This window comes from Microcaecilia unicolor, chromosome 2 (genome assembly GCF_901765095.1).
Source record: "Microcaecilia unicolor chromosome 2, aMicUni1.1, whole genome shotgun sequence".
NCBI lineage: Eukaryota > Metazoa > Chordata > Amphibia > Gymnophiona > Siphonopidae > Microcaecilia > Microcaecilia unicolor.
Window position 1 is genome coordinate 121,069,947 of NC_044032.1, and position 19,050 is coordinate 121,088,996.

The 19,050-nt window shown below is 44.9% G+C and overlaps 1 protein-coding gene across 2 annotated transcripts in view; it reads right to left on the reverse strand.

Annotated features, from left to right (window-relative positions):
* Positions 1 to 19,050, reverse strand: part of SV2C (synaptic vesicle glycoprotein 2C) — a 239,217-nt gene that overhangs the window by 136,971 nt on the left and 83,196 nt on the right. For both annotated transcript variants that reach the window (XM_030192297.1, XM_030192296.1), the window contains exon 2: positions 11,653 to 11,833. In XM_030192297.1, the coding sequence (XP_030048157.1) occupies positions 11,653 to 11,833 (181 nt within the window). The remainder of the gene's footprint in view (positions 1 to 11,652; positions 11,834 to 19,050) is intronic.

Genomic DNA, 19,050 nt, shown 5'->3' on the forward strand with positions numbered 1-19,050 from the left:
TTGCTTTGCTCACTTCCACTCCTGTCTATTAAAAGTCCTGCAGCATCTCATAGGTTTGCTTGCTTTGTGACTTCACCCGAGTCGCAGCCAATCAGTGGGATACATGACGTCAGTTTGATCTACAGCACCTAGAAGACCACGGTTCCAGGCAGCCTCAGAATGTTGGAGGTGAGAATTATTATATAGGATTGTAAGGGGGGACTTGTTTTGACCCAGAGAATGGTCTTCTTATAAAATTAATATTGCGGCCAAATTGGGCCAATATGTACGTTTGCGCATGCGCAAAGCACACGCATATGGCACACTTTTAATTTGTTTGTGCCCAGATGTTGCTGGGAAAAACAGGGGGGCTATTGGGAGCATCCTAGTAGTCAGGGTAACCCTGTAAATGGCGTGAAATTTTGCGCAGGCACAGTAAAGTTTAAGGAGACCTGCACAGACACCTGCAAACTAAAAAAAAGTATTAAAAATAAATTTTAAAGTGTCAACAAACATTTTAATGATAGAATTTAGGTGTGGGAAGCATGTAGATGTGTACCATGGGATACTCTGAGCTCTAGCTGAATGCAAATTAGTCCGGTTTTACAAGGTTCTAATTTGGTTATTTGGGGGTCTATTTAAATGCAAATCTATATATATAAAAGGCAACCCCAACGTTCTGAAGCCTCCACGGAAGTTGAGGCGCCCGAGATATCCGGTGTGCCCTGGAGTGTCTGCACCGCCCTCGCGTCAAAACGTCATGACGTCGAGGGCAGAGCTATAACACTCGAGGCCCGAAACCGAAACGCCACAGGCACGGCCACGGAGGCGCAGCAAACAAACAAAAAAAAAAAACCCTACCCACACACAGCGACGCTAACACCGAACAAGGCAAGTAGCTCGGAGGGAGGGGGCCCCTTGCTAGCGCCCGTTTCATTGCCCTCAGAAACGGGCATTTATTCCTAGTTTTTACATAATACACATTAGGGCATTGCTCTAACCTCAGTTATATGGTTAAAATCCAAAAATGAAGGTTTTAATTAAAACATTTTAATTAAAAATGCATAATGGAATGTTGGTATGTAGCTGTGAGTTTGAATGGAGCTTTCTGATTGGCTGCACTACTCCAGCTAGGAACTTGACAAGAAACTGTTAGTGAGAGAGCAACTGAAGACTTTGAGGGAAAAGGAGTTTCCTGTGATGTCTAATTGTGAGAGTGGAAACTGAGGAATAAACGTAAAGGTTCAGACTGAAATAATAAAAGAATGCGTGGGAGTATAGTAACTGAGAATATTTAAAGCTTATGTGGAGGTTTGTAAAATTTTTGAGAATAATTTAACTTTAGTTCTTTTTAGAAAGAAATCTTCAAGTTACTTGGTTAAATAATATATATATATATATATATATATATATATATATATATATATATATATATATATAATACTTGATTTGAAGAATATTTGGAAAATAATTCAGGAGAATAAACATATTTTCCTCAGAACAGTGCTGTGCAGGTACTGAAGTGTGGAAATACACTGGTGAGTGGAGAAATCATTTAAGGAACTGATATAATATTATTCCTGAGAGGGAAAAAATATTCTCAAAGTTAAAAAAAATAAGCCAATATAAACATTTTTGATGCCAAATAGGTTGTAATGTCAGAAGTTAGAACTTGGCAAACATTATGTTTACTAGTTAAAAAAAGCCCGTTTCTTAACGCAATGAAACGTGCATTAGCAATGTAATGAGTTCCTGCCATTAATGTTTCCATGGTTGTATTCTGAATATAATTGTTGTTTACATGTGTAAGATTTCTTTATATACAATATTTTTTTGTGTAAACTGTGTTACAATGTGGTAAAAGTTTTCCTTGTTCAGGCCCTTCAATCAGTTTAACAATCACATCAGAAGAGCTCCTTACTGGTGAGAATGCAACATACAGTTGCCCATGTGAGAGACTGAGAGTGGCAGTGTGTTTTACAGACAGTGTAAGAGAGAGATACACAGAGTGATTGTGTGTGTGTGTGTGTGTGATGTGTGTGTGTGTGTGTGTGTGTGTGTGTATGTGTGTGTGAGTGACAAAGTGATTAAATGTTTGTCTTCCCTTCCGTTCTGTGCACTTGCCTCCACTGATGTTCTTACCTCCCTGTATATGATTGTTTGTTAGAGATTCAATCCACTCCACTTCCCTCCTCCAAGTTCCGTTCTGTCTGATTGGTTCTTCGTTCCTGTGGCATCGCGTCTGTTTGCTTGGCAACTATGCAGCATTCCGTTTTCTCGACTTGAGGGTGGGGACAGTGAGAGCCAATGAAACGCTGAACTACAGACTTACGAACCCTACACTGCCACAGTGCCAAGGAGTCAGCTTCAGAATGTTGGAGGTGCTTTTTATTATATAGGACTAGCCATTAAGCCCATAACAACGGGCTAGTTTTTTGTTTTCCTATGGCCTCCCCCCCCCCCTCCACCAACCCTGCTCTCTCCCCTGCCCTCCCCAGCGTCTGTTTCCCTCAGTTCCGCCCCCTCCCCCCTCCCTGCTCCCTTGTCCTCCTCCTCTGATTTCCAAGCCCATATCCAAGCCCTCCTCCCTATTGGGCTGTACTGCTGGTGGAGGCGGGGCTTGGACTTCTACACTCTCAGCGTTCCGACTCTTCTGCGCATTTGCAGGTGAGTCGGTCATTTGGCGTTTATATGTTTGATGTGAATACAGGGGAATCTTAAGAGAGGGTTTATTTAAAATCAAACCTCCTAGCCTTATTTGAGAAGTGATTGAGAGATAGGTGTGCGTGTGTTTGTGTGAATGCTAGAAAGACTTAGAAGTCAAATATAGTCAATCAGGAAATCAGAACAAGAAAAAAAATAAGTTTATTTTATTTTTATTAAATTAGAACTCACAGTAAAGGCTCCTGTAACAGGCAGGCACATTTGTAACTGTGCACACACTGAAGGGAGATAGCTTCTTTCCTTTTATTTTTATTTGAAGTAAAGGTTAAATAAGTAGAACTGTGTGTAGCTCATAGATGACAGGTGACATTAAGGTTGTAGCCGTATGTTACAAGCAGGGTCCTAGATATGTGTAGGGCTGACGGCCCCCCCCCCCCCAAACACATTTTATTTACAAGGAGAAGACGGCTGTCTAGAGAGGTAATCAGGTGCAGCACTTTCTTTTAGGCAGAAGCTGTAGCCTTGACTCCAGTCCTTGTAGGTGCAGCAGGAGTGGAGATGGTGGCATGGGGCACTTGATTTGATTGCCTTGCTCTGCCAGCACAGCAGATGGGTGTTTGCTGAGATATGCACGTTATCCCCATATGGCTCCTTCTCTAGTATGTTTTGTAGGGTTTTTCTCAGTCTTTTTTAAAACATGTGTTTGGGTTACCCATTGGTAAAAAACTTCCATTGTAAGATTCATTTTGAATTTACTTTCTGTATCAAAGGGTGAAATTATCAACTGAGACATCTCTTCTTACCGTCTTTTCTGCAAGACTTTAAAAACATATTTATATACTATGTAACTACTGTTATTCCATCTATATTATGAAGACTATGTTAAATTAGAGATGTTAATGTCCTCATTGTTGAGACTTGTTTAATTTGTGAATTCCTAGGGAAGTTGAGTGGCATATAAGAAACAGAATAGAATATCATCTGCGTACTGAATGTACTGGGAAAAGACCAAGGGTCCATCGAGCCCAGCATCCTGTCTATGACAGCGGCCAATCCAGGCCAAGGGCACCTGGCAAGCTTCCCAAACGTACAAACATTCTATACATGTTATTCCCGGAATTATAGATTTTTCCCAAGTCCATTTAGTAGCGGTTTATGGACTTGTCCTTTAGGAAACCATCTAACCCCCTTTTAAACTCTGCCAAGCTAACCACCTTCACCACGTTCTCCGGCAATGAATTCGAGTTTAATTACGCGTTGGGTGAAGAAATATTTTCTCTGATTTGTTTTAAATTTACTACACTGTAGTTTCATCGCATGCCCCCTAGTCCTAGTATTTTTGGAAAGCGTGAACAGACGCTTCACATCCACCTGTTCCACTCCACTCATTATTTTATATACCTCTATCATGTCTCCCCTCAGCCGTCTCTTCTCCAAGCTGAAAAGCCCTAGCCTCCTTAGTCTTTCTTCATAGGGAAGTCATCCCATCACCACTATCATTTTAGTCGCCCTTCGCTGTACCTTTTCCAATTCTACCATATCTTTCTTGAGATGCGGCGACCAGAATTGAACACAATACTCAAGGTGCGGTTGCACCATGGAGCAATACAACGGCATTACAACATCCTCACACCTGTTTTCCATACTTTTCCTAATAATACCCAACATGCTATTCACTTTCCTAGCCGCAGCAGCACACTGAGCAGAAGGTTTCAGTGTATTATCGACGACGACGACACCCAGATCCCTTTCTTGGTCCATAACTCCTAACTTGGAACCTTGCATGACGTAGCTATAATTCGGGTTCTTTTTTCCCACATGCATCACCTTGCACTTGCTCACATTAAATGTCACCTGCCATTTAGCCGCCCAGTCTCCCAGTCTCGTAAGGTCCTTCTGTAATTTTTCACAATCCTGTTGCGAGTTAACGACTTTTAATAACTTTGTGTCATCAGCAAATGTAATTACCTTGCTAGTTACTCCCATCTCTAAATCATTTATAAATATATTAAAAAGCAGCGGTCCTAGCACAGACCCCTGAGGAATCCCACTAACTACCCTTCTCCATTGTGAATACTGCCCATTTAACCCCACTCTCTGTTTCCTATCCTTCAACCAGTTTTTAATCCACAATAGGACATTTCCTCTGTAGCCTTTCATGAGGTACCTTGTCAAACGCCTTTTGAAAATCCAGATACACAATATCAACTGGCTCCCCTTTATCCACATGTTTGTTTACTCCTTCAAACCTAGTATCCTGCTTCCATCAGTGGCCAAGTACCTGGCAGAAATCCAATTAGTAGCAACATTCCATCCTATCAACCCCGTGGGCAAGCAGCTGCTTCCCTCATGTCCATCACAATAACAGACTATCCTGCTTATAATCGAACGAGAAAAATGGCCAAGTTCCGACCTAAATCGGGAGATGGACGTTTATCTCACAAAAACAAATAACGTGGTATAATTGAAAGCCGAACTTGGACGTTTTCAACTGCACTCCATCGCGTAAGCGTACAAAGTTGACGGGGGCGTGTCAGAGGCGTGGTGAAGGCGGGACTGGGGCATGGTTATCACCCGAACAGAGATGGGCGCCTTTCGCCAATAATGCAAAAAAAGTATGCGTTTGTAGCTAGAATTTAGGGCACTTTTCCTGGACCCTGTTTTTTCACGAATAAGGCCCCAAAAGTGCCCTAAATGACCAGATTACCCCCAGAGGGAATCGGGGATGACCTCCCCTGACTCCCCCAGTGGTCACTAACCCCCTCCCACCACAAAAAATGATGTTTCACAACTTTTTATTTTCACCCTCAAATGTCATACCCACCTCCCTGGCAGCAGTATGCAGGTCCCTGGAGCAGTTGATAGGGGGTGCAGTGGACTTCAGGCAAGTGGACCCAGGCCCACCCCCCACACCTGTTACAATTGTGCTGCTTAATGCTTAGTCGTCCAACCCCCCCAAACCCACTGTACCCACATGTAGGTGCCCCCTTCACCCCTTAGGGCTATAGTAATGGTGTAGACTTGTGGGCAGTGGGTTTTGAGGGGGATTTGGGGGGCTCAACACACAAGGGAAGGGTGCTATGCACCTGGGAGCTCTTTTACCTTTTTTTTTGTTTTTGTAAAAGTGCCCCCTAGGGTGCCCGGTTGGTGTCCTGGCATGTGAGGGGGACCAGTGCACTACGAATCCTGGCCCCTCCCACGAACAAATGCCTTGGATTTATTCGTTTTTGAGCTGGGCGCTTTCATTTTCCATTATCACTGAAAAACAAAAACGCCCAGCTCACAAATTGTCGAATAAAACATGGACGTCTATTTTTTTCGAAAATACGGTTCGGTCCGCCCCTTCACGGACCCGTTCTCGGAGATAAACGCCCATGGAGATAGATGTTTTCGTTCGATTATGCCCCTCCACGGACTTTTCCTCCAGGAACTTGTCCAAACCTTTTTTATTTATTGCATTTGTATCCCACATTTTCCCACCTCTTTGCGGGTTCAGTGTGGCTTACAATAAGATATGAATAGTGGAAATACAGTTGTACAGCTTGGTTATGGGTTACATTGTACATGTTATGCGAGAATCGAACTATCGTTAGGAATATTACAATGGGACATCAACATTGAAACATTGGAAGGAGACAATGGGAAGCTTAAGGGCAGTAGTAAAGCACAAAGACATATGTTGGGAGTACATATTTCTGTGAGTATATGTATGGGTGATGTGGAATTAAGGGGGGTGATACATTGATGAATAGTGAGTGTGGACTCTATGTGTTTTGGCTCTTTCCGTAGATTGTTTCAAACAGGTGGGTCTTCAATGATTTGCGGAAGGAAGCTTGTTCGTGAATCGTTCTTAGGTTGCGCGGCAGTGTATTCCAAAGCTGTGTGCTTATATAAGAAAAGGTTGACGCCTGTAGCGTCTTGTATTTCACGCCCTTGCAATTAGGGAAGTGGAGGTTGAGGTATGTTTGGGTTGATCTTTTAGCATTTCTGGGTGGTAGGTCTATCAGCTCGGACATGTAGGCTGGGGCTTCGCCGTTAATGATCTTGTGGACTAAACCTAGAAACGCTAACCGCTGTTCCCACATCCTCCAGCAGCAAGTTCCAGAACGTAACTATTCTTTAAATGAAAAAATCTTTCCTCCTATTTGTTTTAAAAGTATTTCCATGTAATTTAATTGAGTGTCCCCTGGTCTTTGAAAGAATGAAAAGAGTGAGGTGTTCTGCTAGAGTTTACTTTCCATGTAGGGCTTTGTAGCAGTCTGTCTTGTTCTGTTTTTCCAGCAGGAAGTATATCTGTATTCTAGGGTGCTGGCTTTTAAAAGGTAGGATTATTGCAATTTGAGTACTGGAAATCAGTGTTGCTTTATTATGACAGGCTTTATATGTAACTTGGAATGGGTGTTTAGAGGGTTGTTTTTTTTTTGCTAGACCCCCCCCCCCCCAGTACTCCCTGCCTCTTTGGGAGAAATGGCATTAAAGAGGCTCATCCAATTCTAGCTTCACCACTGGAGCAAAGTTATACTTAAACGAGGCACTAACCCAAAGGAAATGGAATGGAATAGTTCATCACCCTCTGTTTGTTGCAACTGATGACGGAGTTATCTAGAAAGGAGTGTTGGTACAGCTGCTTAAAGATTTAGATGGTTGGTGAATGGAGACCTACTGGTTCTCAGCGTGACAGGTCATTTCTTAGAAAAAAAATTACTTATACGCTGAAAGCATAGCAACAAGCCCTCCTTATCAGTCCTATCAGTATTCTTCTACATTGTGCTGCAGGAGAATGGCAACCACAGGTACTTTAAATAAGGTAATTAAAGGCTATTTGGATCATCTAATTGGTAAATCAGTTTTAGCTGTTAGAAGATTAGTAATGGATGCAATCCTGGCATCTAAATAAGGGCACAGTAGTAATATGTGAAACAGCTGCTAAGTCACCTCTGCAGTCTTTACTTTCTCTGCTGCCAGATTTTTAGTCATAGGCTCACAGCAGCAGACACAGAAGAGCATCAAAACACATTACTGCTTCAGGAATTAGCAACCCTCTGACAGATGGAGATGAGAAAAAAAAAGAATTAAATTTTCTGGCCCAATAAAAACAAAGCAATGTAGTATGGTGCCAACACCATTTTCCGTTTTCCAGATTTTAGATAGTAACTTAATTGGGTGGAGAATCCCCATTTCTCTGTACGAAATTCACTTAGGGAGAGAGAGCAAGAGAGAGAGAGATGTGGGAAGGCAGTAGTCACGTTCAATTTTCATCAATAGGATGACGCTATATTAACCCCATTAAGCAAATGTTAATCTGGTTAAGATTTAACATTCATAGTACTGGAAGGAGTAGCATTGTTATATTTAAAATGTTGGCTATTTTTCCACTGCATTTGTAAGACTTATGAATAGAAGGGCAAAGCAAGTAATTGGATTAGGATATAGATGATGAAACAGCACATATACCAATCTGACATGCAAAAAAGTGTGCTTTTCCTCAGAGAGAGAGACCAGAATTCTTGCTATACAGCTCTTGCTCTGGAATTGTAGGCAAATACACAGTAGTCTGCAGCAGTCAGAAAGAAAAACAATTGTGAACACAGACCTCTGGGGGGAATTCTATAAATTGCACTAAAAAATGGGCACCAGAAAAGACTGGTGCTAATTACTATTCTATAAAGGGTGTATGCACCTTATAAAATAGCGCTTAAATGCCGGTTCTTACACCCGCTAAAACCTGGTGCCCAAGTTGGATGCAGAAATCCAATATTCTATAACACTGTGTGCAACTTTTTAGAATGCCCATGACCCACCTATGCCCCTCCCATGGCCACGCCCCCTTTCGGGTCACACACTATGGGATTTAGGCACCCAGTGTTGCAGAATAGCATGCAGTCAGATGTGCATGCAAATCCTAATTTGTGCCAATTTACATCAAAATTGGTTTTTAATATCCAATTATTGATGGTTAACAGCTTGTTATCCAATTAATTTGTGTGCCATACGTAGAATCCAATGGAGAATCCAGAGTTCTAGACAAGAATGCTTTTGTTTCCAGACTTTAGCTAAAGAACTCTAAACAGGTATAAAACAAGAATGCAGAGTAAAACAGATAAATGGGCTAAGGTGTACATCTGCCTGCAGGCAGAGACATTCCGGGAACATTCATTTGGCAGCTTGTACTGCTTGCCTGCTTTTAATGGGTTAATCAGTAATGGATAATCTGACATTACTTTGCTTTCATTAAATCCACAACAGTAAACACTAGTATTTAAAGTCTTCTCCTTTCTCTATTACACTATTGTAACATTATTTATGCAGGAATTTCCAAATTACAGCTTAGGAAGCTACAAGTTATTCAGAACACGGCAGCCTTTCTGATTTTTTCAGCCCCAAAATGCGACAGTGAGGGGCATAATCAAATGGGGACGACCATCTCTAAGAATGCCCATCTCTAAGGACGTCCCGGCGAAGGGGTGGGGAAACCGCTATTATCAAAATAAGATGGGCGTCCATCTTTCGTTTTGATAATACGGTTGGGGACGCCCAAATCTCAACATTTAGGTCGACCTTAGAGATGGTCGTCCTCAGTTTTCGGCGATAATGGAAACCAAGGATGCCCATCTCAGAAACGACCAAATCGAAGGCATTTGGTCATGGGAGGAGCCAGCATTCGTAATGCACTGGTCCCCCTCACATGCCAGGACACCAACCGGGCACCCTAGGGGGCACTGCAGTGGACTTCACAAATTGCTTCCAGGTATATAGCTCCATTACCTTCGGTGCTGAGCCCCCCCCCCAACCCCCCTCAAAACCCACTCCCCACAACTGTACACTACTACCATAGCCCTAAGGGGTGAAGGGGGGCACCTACATGTGAGTACAGTGGGCTTCGGGTGGGTTTTGAAGGGCTCACATTTACCAGCACAAGTGTAACAGGTAGGGAGGATGGGCCTGGGTCCGCCTGCCTGAAGTGCACTGCACCCATTAAAATTGCTCCAGGGACCTGCATACTGCTGTCATGGAGTTGGGTATGACATTTGAGGCTGGCAAAAAAATATATTTTTTTTAGGGTGGGAAGGGGTTAGTGACCACTGGGGGAGTAAGGGGAGGTCATCCCCGATTCCCTCCGGTGGTCATCTGGTCAGTGTGGGCACCTATTGAGGCTTGGTCGTGAAAAAAAAATGGACCAATTAAAGTCGACCAAATGCTCGTCAGGGACGCCCTTCTTTTTTCTATTATCGGCCGAGGATGCCCATCTCTTAAGCACGCCCCAGTCCCACCTTCGCTACGCCTCTGACACGCCCCAGAACTGTGGTCGTCCTCGCGAAGGACTGCAGTTGGGGACACCCAAAATCGGCTTTCGATTATGTCAATTTGGGCAACCCTGAGAGAAGGACACCCATCTCCCGGTTTGTGTCGAAAAATGGGTGTCCTTCTTTTTCGAAAATGCCCCTGAGTGTGACTCCTTTACTGATAAAGCTACACTGGCTTCCTATGGATGCCTGCTGCTGTTTTAAGTTTGTGTGACGGTCTATAGAATATTTTCTGGCTTGGCTCCAACTTACATGTCTGATCTAATCTGCACACCCTCTTCTAGATATTACATTCATAATGCTGTGCTTCTGCATTTTCAGAACCCAAAAGACCTGAAGTCTAGGAATAGTCAAACACATTTTTTAAATATATCAAGTTCCTCTTATTTGGAATAAGCTTCTTTTCAGAATTAGATCATTGCAAAATTATCTTCTTTTCCGGAAAGCTTTGAAAACTTACCTTTTTAAAGCGATTTTTAAATAGTTATTAGACTATCACGATGCTTATTTTTCTTTGTTATTCTCCAGATATTGCTGGATCTCTTATTGTGTAAACCCGCATAAAACCTGATTGGGTAATTGTGGAATATAAGAATGTATGTAATGTAATATAACATACATGGCACATTGCCCACTAGATTTTCATCAAGTGATGGGAAAAACTCTGGATAATAGTGTGTGCAATAGAAAACTGCAGTTGCATATGGAATGTTTCATCTGTCTTGATAAGGGCCCAGATGTGCCAACAAGAGGACTTGATCTTCCTTTCAATTGGCTAGACATCCAGTATTGCTCCAACACCACAGGTAGTAACTCTGGATGTTGAATTGCAGGAAAAGTGAGTTCTCTTGCTGGCTTGGCTGGGGGGCAATGCTGGTTAGTTTCTGGGGCTTTTGAGAGATGTGGATGAGTATCAGGGGGGGGAGGGGTGCATTTTCTGAAAGTAGATGTGAGGCACAATCGCAGAGTAATGTTGGGTCCCTCACTAAACCTTAATATTAGGCCACAAGGAAGGAGGATTATTGGTGGGGGCGGGGGGGAGCTGAGTTTTTTCTATTGGGAGGAAGGGAGCATGCCAGGATGTGCTGAGGTGTCCTGCGGTACCTGCCAAATCTGTGTGTGCTAATGATGCCCTAAAAAATATTTGGTTTTGGGAGGGGGTATATCAGGGAGTGGAGAGTGGGTGTTTTTGTGCTAATCAGTTAGCGCAGCTACATTACATGTGTACTAACTGGTTAGCACATGGATAGTGCAAGCCCGTACCACTTACAAAATGTGTGGCGGTAACTACTTACTACTACTACTTAACATTTCTAGAGTGCTACTAGGGTTACGCAGCGCTGTACAGTTTAACAAAGAAGGACAGTCCCTGCTCAAAGGAGCTTACAATCTAAAGGACGAAATGTCAAGTTGGGGCAGTCTAGATTTCCTGAATAGAGGTATGGTGGTTAGGTGCTGAAGGTGACATTGAAGAGGTAAGTGCTCATGTAGTAAATGCCATGCTAATGGCAACATTAGCGCATGGCCATTAATAAAAAAAATACATAGGAAAAACTCTAAGGCCATTTTTTACCACAGCTTAGTAAAAGGACTCTAAAGTTAAAAAAAAGAAAAGAAAAATATGAATAGCATAAAAGGTGCAATCACTCCTTTTCTGCAGTATCTTATATTATTAAGCAGTAAATTAAAAACAAACAGCACTCACCCAAATCCAGAAAGTAAACGACAGAAGAGAAAGAAGCCATAACCTTGGACAAATGATGAAAGGAAGGCAAAAAATCCATTGACAGACATACAAATCAGAAGACACTGCCTCCTCCCCATCTTGTCTGCAAGGCCGCCCCAGAAGAATGCCCCTAACATCATGCCAAGGTAGACAATGCAACCTGCAATATACACACAACAAAACAAAACAACAAGCAATCAATACAGCAAATATTACTTTTAAATTACCAACTCACATTTACACACAAATGTCAGTTTCATTCATATGTGACCCTTTTATTTTTACCCAGGGTTCCATAGCGAGCATATAAACAACAACCTAACAAAAGGACGGTTATACAGGAAATAATTTTATTTTTCATGTGTAAATAGGTTTTCCAAATGGAAAGAGGCTCTTGGGCCAAATAGGAGCATACAAGTACATATGCCAACTAGATGGTGTGCACTTATATGCTCTTTGAGGTGTAGTTTGACAAGTTCAGGGATGGAGCTGTGATGTCTACCCATACTTTCTAAAATATGCCAATACATGCACAGAGTACATGAACCCATTTATAGCTTCTTTGGAGCACTTGTAAATTTGCATATAAGGACTTGTTTACTTCTGGGATTGGTTCTGGGTGCCCAGTTTAAAAAGGCACATGAGAATCTTTGCTGCCTTTATAGAAGAGGTGCCCTTTTATAACATTATCCCTATGGTGTACTGGAAAAAAATCTGTTCAGTGTCAATAGATACCATCAAAGTGCAGGAACTTTCACTGTAACACAAAGAAAAACAGTTTCTGAATTATGATTTGTGTTTTCTACAAAGTAGTGCGATTGCCATGTTAGTTTAATTCAATTCACAGACAAAGGTTAATACATTAGGGGCCAGTTCATTAAGGTGCGCTAGTGTTTTTGGCTGATGTTAAAAATTAGCACAGAACTTTTGTATGGAGGCCTCAAGTGCTGTGATCTCCCCTTTCCCTGACCACCTCCCCCCCCCCAGAGCATTTTATCCCCTTTCCACCCCCTGGGAAGAGCATTTGACCCCTCCCCCCATTCCAGCCCCCTCCTTTTAACCCACCCTGAAAATCATATGCCCCTCTTTTCCATCCCACCCACTCCCCAGAAGAGCATCTGGTCCCCTAACAAGGATTATCCCACCTCCTGTAGCCCTTCTCCCCTATGGGCCTACCTTTCCAATCAATCATGGTGGTCTAACAGAAAAAAAGGCAGGAGCGATGCCCACTTGCTGCTGCCCATCATGGCTCCCACTCATGGGCGTAGACTGGGGGGGGGCGAGGGGGGGCAATGCCCCCCCAAACGCAGGGCCGGCACCAGGCAGCTCTTCCTTCGCCCCGCCCTCTCCCCGTTCCTTCTCCTCCCTCCCTCCGGATCCGTCCCTCACCGACCTGATCTTCGAATCCTTTGTCTGCCCGGCACGCTAGCGCTCTCTCCCCTGCTGGTTCGCGCTTTAAAAATGGCCGCCGAGACTTCCAGAGCCGGCCTCGCGAGACTTAGTCTCGGCGGCCATTTTGAAGCGCGAACCGGCAGGGGAGAGTCAGCGCTAGCAGGCAGGCGAAGAATTTGAAGATCAAGTTGGTGAGGGATGGATCCGGAGGGAGGGAGGAGAACTGGCTCGCTGCGGGGGGGGGGGGGGGGAGAGGGAACAGGGAGAGGGTGGGATGAAGAGAGGGCAGGGGAGAGGAGGGTCACTGCTGGACTGAGTGGATGGTGGGAAGGGGAAAGGAGGGCCACTGGGCATGGGGGCAGGGGAGAGGAGGGTCACTGCTGGACTGAGTGGATGGAGGGCAGGGGAAAGGAGGGCCACTGGGTATGGGGACAGGGGAGAGGAGGGTCACTGCTGGACTGAGTGGATGGAGGGCAGGGGAAAGGAGGGCCACTGGGTATGGGGACAGGGGAGAGGAGGGTCACTGCTGGACTGGGTGGATGGAGGGCAGGGGAAAGGAGGGCCACTGGGTATGGGGACAGGGGAGAGGAGGGTCACTGCTGGACTGAGTGGATGGAGGGCAGGGGAAAGGAGGGCCACTGGGTATGGGGACAGGGGAGAGGAGGGTCACTGCTGGATTGAGTGGATGGAGGGAAGGGGAAAGGAGGGCCACTGGGTATGGGGACAGGGGAGAGGAGGGTCACTGCTGGACTGAGTGGATGGTGGGAAGGGGAAAGGAGGGCCACTGGGCATGGGGGCAGGGGAGAGGAGGGTCACTGCTGGACTGAGTGGATGGAGGGCAGGGGAAAGGAGGGGCATGGGGACAGGGGAGAGGAGGGTCACTGCTGGACTGGGTGGATGGAGGGCAGGGGAAAGGAGGGCCACTGGGTATGGGGACAGGGGAGAGGAGGGTCACTGCTGGACTGAGTGGATAGAGGGAAGGGGAAAGGAGGGCCACTGGGTATGGGGACAGGGGAGAGGAGGGTCACTGCTGGACTGAGTGGATGGAGGGCAGGGGAGAGGAGGGTCACTGCTGGACATGGGTGGATGGAGGGCAGGGGAAAGGTGGGCCACTGGGCATGGGGGAAGGAGAAAGGAGGGTCGCTGGGTATGGGTGCTTGCAGGGCAAAGGGAGAGAAGGGTCGCTGGACATGGGTGGATGGAGGGCAGGGGAGAGAAAAGAAATGCTGGACATGGATGGAGGGGAGGAAAGAGTGAGGAAGGAGATGAGATGAGGGAAAAGGAAGGGAGGAGAAAAACTGCACATGGATGAAGAAAATAGGCAGAAGCTGAGGACCAGAAATGAAGAAGAAAGGAGGAAAGGAAAGAAATAAATGGAAAGGAAGCACTGGAAACTGAGTTAAGAGGACAGATAGCAGCAGAATCAGATACTGGACCAGCATGATCAGAAAAACAGTCACCAGACAACAAAGGTAGAAAAAAATTATTTTATTTTCATTATAGTGTTTGGAATATGTTCACTTTGAGAATCAGGTGCTCAACATTAAAAGTTTATATTTACTTATTTATACCCCCCCCCCCCCAGGCTCTCTCCCCGGCTAAAGCCAGCTCTGCAATTTGGGGGGGGGGGGCGCAGAGGGGGACCGGGGGGGGGGAGAGTCTGTTGTTAAACATTTACCAGCACACCACTGCCTGCCGCCAAACCCACTGCCTCTCCGATTCAGTGGCTAGCCATCGTCAAACGAACACTGGTTATTCCCAAAAAAGCCAGCTCTTGCTCCCTTCCTTCCTCCATATTAGCATAATTTGCATATACATATATGCAAATGAATATGCTAATATGCCCCGCCCCTTCCTTTGCCCCCCCAAATGAAATAGTCAAACTATGCCTATGCTCCCACTTCAAATGGCTGCTGTGACCTCTAGCAGCAGCCTTACAGTGCATGGGCATCATTCCTGCCCTTTCTCCATTAGATGAGCAGGGATTGGAAGGGAAGGGGGGCCAACAGGGTATGGGTGAGTCCTTGTTGGAAGGTCCAAGATGCTCTTTGGGGGGGAGGATACTGTCTTACTGCAGTCCCTGACTGAATATTGGAGAAGGGGGAGCTGCTGTTTGGGGATACCGTAAACTGCTGTGACCACTTTTACCTGTTGTGCTGGCCCTGAGGACCAGTAGAAGAGGTATGAGATCAAAGGGGCAGATCCTCCCTGGCAGTGTTCTGAAACATTAGTAGTCCCCTTCCCCAGACCAACTCTGGAACTGGAGCGGAGAGGGACCATGCCAATTTGAACCCTAGATCCCCAAATAAGACTCATGAGAGATCAGGAGGATGCGCCACTGTGGACAATCTTTTTTCAATTGGCCCAGCACCATGTTACATGCTTTGACAGACAGCATGGGGAACCTTGGTGCCAAAGTGTGTTAATCAGTTAACGTGAATATGAGCATGCTAACTGATACCACTTTGGCATGGAATGACAGTGCATCCTAATTCATTCATGAACTGCATGCTGTGTTTGTTTGTTTATTTCTTTGTTTGTTACATTTGTATCCCACATTTCCCCACCTATTTGTAGGCTCAATGTGGCTTACATAGTACCGGAGAGGCGTTACAGACTCCGGTGTACACAAATACAAAGTGATGTTGTGGTAAGATAAAGTTCATGTGGCACGGCCACATTAGGGCATTGTATAACGGAAGAGTTGTGGTACGTCCATTACGTACTTTAGTTTTGTTGTGTTGCAGATATCAGGCATTTATGTTGGATTGGCTGGGTATGCCTTTTTAAACAGGTTAGTTTTTAGTGTTTTCCGGAAGTTCAGGTGATTGTACGTGCAACCGATTTATTTGAAAAATTTGGTATACACCATTCGGAGTCCATCATGGCAGTAAACCATAAAAACAAAAATCAGCAGAACATGATACAGTTAGGTGCGCAAATTCAGGCATTCTATAATGTTGCGCCTAATTTCTGGGAATGCCCCTCTCATGGCCACTCCCCCTTTGGAGTTGCACACTATGGGACATTTTACCAAGCTGTGGTAAAAAGGGCCCTGTGCTATCGACAGGGGCTGTTTTTGCCAAGCACGGCATCCCTTTTTACCGCAGGGGGTAAAAAGGCTGAAAATAGCCATGGCCATGTGGTAAGATTGCATTTACTGCCTGGCCATTTGAGGGGGAGCACTTACTGTCACCCACTGAGGTGGTGGTAAGGGCTCCCACGCTAACTTGGTGGTAACTGTGTAGTGAGTGGCGCTGCCCGATTACCGCTGGGTTAGCACCATGCTAGAAATTACCTATTTTCCCTAGTTCAGGAAATGGCACATGCTGGGGCTGGAAATTTAGGCAAGCATGCTATAGAATAAGGCAGATCTGTGCATAATTCCTAATTACTGCCAATTAAGTGTTTGTTAACACTAATAATTAACACCTTATTAGTTAACTAGTAAAAAAGGCCCATTTCTGACACAAATGAAACGGGCACTAGCAAGGTTTTCCTCGGCTCCCCTGCAACCACCCATGTCCAGTGACACCCTGCCCCCCCTGCAGCCACCCATGTCCAGCGACCCTCCTCTCTCCCCTGCCCCCCCTGCAGCCACCCATGTCCAGCGACCCTCCTCTCTCCCCTGCCCCCCCTCCAGCCACCCATGTCCAGCAACCTTCCTCTGGACATGGATCAGCTGTGAGGCATGTTTCCCCCCCCCACCCCCCCAGGTTCTGAAGTTGATATCATAATGGCAACGGTGATGTCAGCCTGATCTATGGAGCCTAGCAGACCAACTCGGAATGAGCCATGGTCCCAGGCAAGTCAGAACGTTGGAGGTGAGAATTATTATATAGGATTACTTTGCATGCAGATCTGCGATCCATGCCTAAAATTCCACACCCAACTTTGGGCAACCTATACAGAATTCAGGGGGACATGTTTGATTACATACAGCTTTACAGACATTTTTCACTTTCTTACAGTATGCTGGGAGGGAAGAAAGAGATGGGGGACAAGATTCTTATGATGTTTTTTTTTTTCTTGTTACAGTCAGGAGGAAAGTAAGGAAGATCAGACAGGGAGGGGACATGGTTCTGGTAATTTTTATAGTCAGGATGATAGAGCGAGATCAGCCTTAGAGAAGTTTTTTTTTCCCCCAAATTCCAGACGTCAAGAGAGGGGCAGGATGTCTTGTCAAATTTAGGTCCACTTTGGGAAAATTATGCTTGTTTTCAGAAATACATTAAATGTTCTCATTCTCTGAGTCCCCACCTCAGTAGCTTGTGTTGTAGTCATATTATACAAGAAATAGTGTGAAGCCCGCCCAGGGTGCTGATAAGGTCTCCTCAATTATGCAGAGTGGTACTTAAGTACAGAGAGCTTTTGAAAATTTTTACATCTCCCCCGACAATGAAATAAATAACAATTGTAAAGGGAATTTCAACTACTTTAAGTATTCACTGAATTACAAATACTTATGTCTATATTCAAAATGATATATATGGTTAACTTTAGAAACCATTAGAGATGTGCCCATGGAAAAATGTGTAGTTCATTTTTGCTGATGTAGAAAGCTTCGCTGTAGAGCCAGTTTAGCATGTGGCTGTACTGTGAAACTATACATGGCATGCTGTATACCATAAGGATGCAAATTACTGCCAAATTAAAGTCCTCAGCCCTGCTTCTAGCTTCCTCTAATACAATAATGTACCAGGACACTTAATTCTTCCTCCTTAACTACCTAAGACACTCTGTTACTCATGAACTTTAACGCAATTACCACTCTGTATTTCTCATACCGGAATTGGCATTCGCCATCACGGTACTATGGAAGACATATTGAGCCTGCAAATAGGTGGGAAAATGTGGGATACAAATGCAACAAATAAAATAAAAAACTTTCTCTTACAGAGGCGGTTAGAGGTAGAGCCCGCAGTGGAAGCAAACAATGGCATGTAGAGAGCCAGTCCCACACACCTGTGCTGTTTACTGCCATGGGCCCTGCTGAAGGGGAAGCGGGAGGGAACAAAAGGTATTGCATGACAGCAAGTGGGGTAAGGGAAAGAAAGAGAAATGGGGCAATGGTGGAGAGAGGGGGGGGGGGGGACACTCTGACAGGTGGGAAGAATGGGACAAATCATGTCATTTCCTGAAGCTCAAGAAGTGACAGAACTCCGTTCCACCCCATTCTGGCACAAATTAAGCCCTGGATAGGATCTCAACCAAGCAACCACAGTACCACTGATACCCGTTTGTGCCAGTTATGCTACCATATTGTAGTCCACTGTGTCAAAAGCTGCTGAGAAATCCGGCAGTATCAACACACAGTAACATAGTAGATGACGGCAGAAAAAGACCTGCACGGTCCATCCAGTCTGCCCAACAAGATAACTCATATGTGCTACTTTTTGTGTATACCCTACTTTGATTTATACCTGTGCTCTTCAGGGCACAGACCGTATAAGTCTGCCCAACACTATCCCCGCCTCCCAACCACCGGCTCTGGCACAGACCATATAAGTTTGCCCAGCACTATCCACGCCTCCCAACCACCAGCCCCGCCTCCCGCCATCGGCTCTGGCACAGACCGTATAAGTCTGCCCAGCACTATCCCTGCCTCCCAACCACCAGCCCTGCCTCCCACCACCAGCTCTGCCACCCGATCTCGACTAACACCGAGGCAAATCCCGTCTCAATTCCTGTGAAGATCTGGTAGGGATATGTCTCTATTCCATAAGCGGGTCTGAATCCAGATTGACAGGGGTGGGCAACATCGGTCCTCGAGGGCCATAACCCAGTTAGGTTTTCAGGATTTCTCCAATGAATATGCATGAGATCAATTTGCATACACTGCCTCCACTGTACGTAAATAGATCTCATGCATATTCATTATTTTACTACAACAGTAACTACACTTTTCTTATATAGATAAACTTTATTGAGAATATTTTGAACATAAAAAACAGGTCAAAATCATAATTATTTTAAACTAGTAAA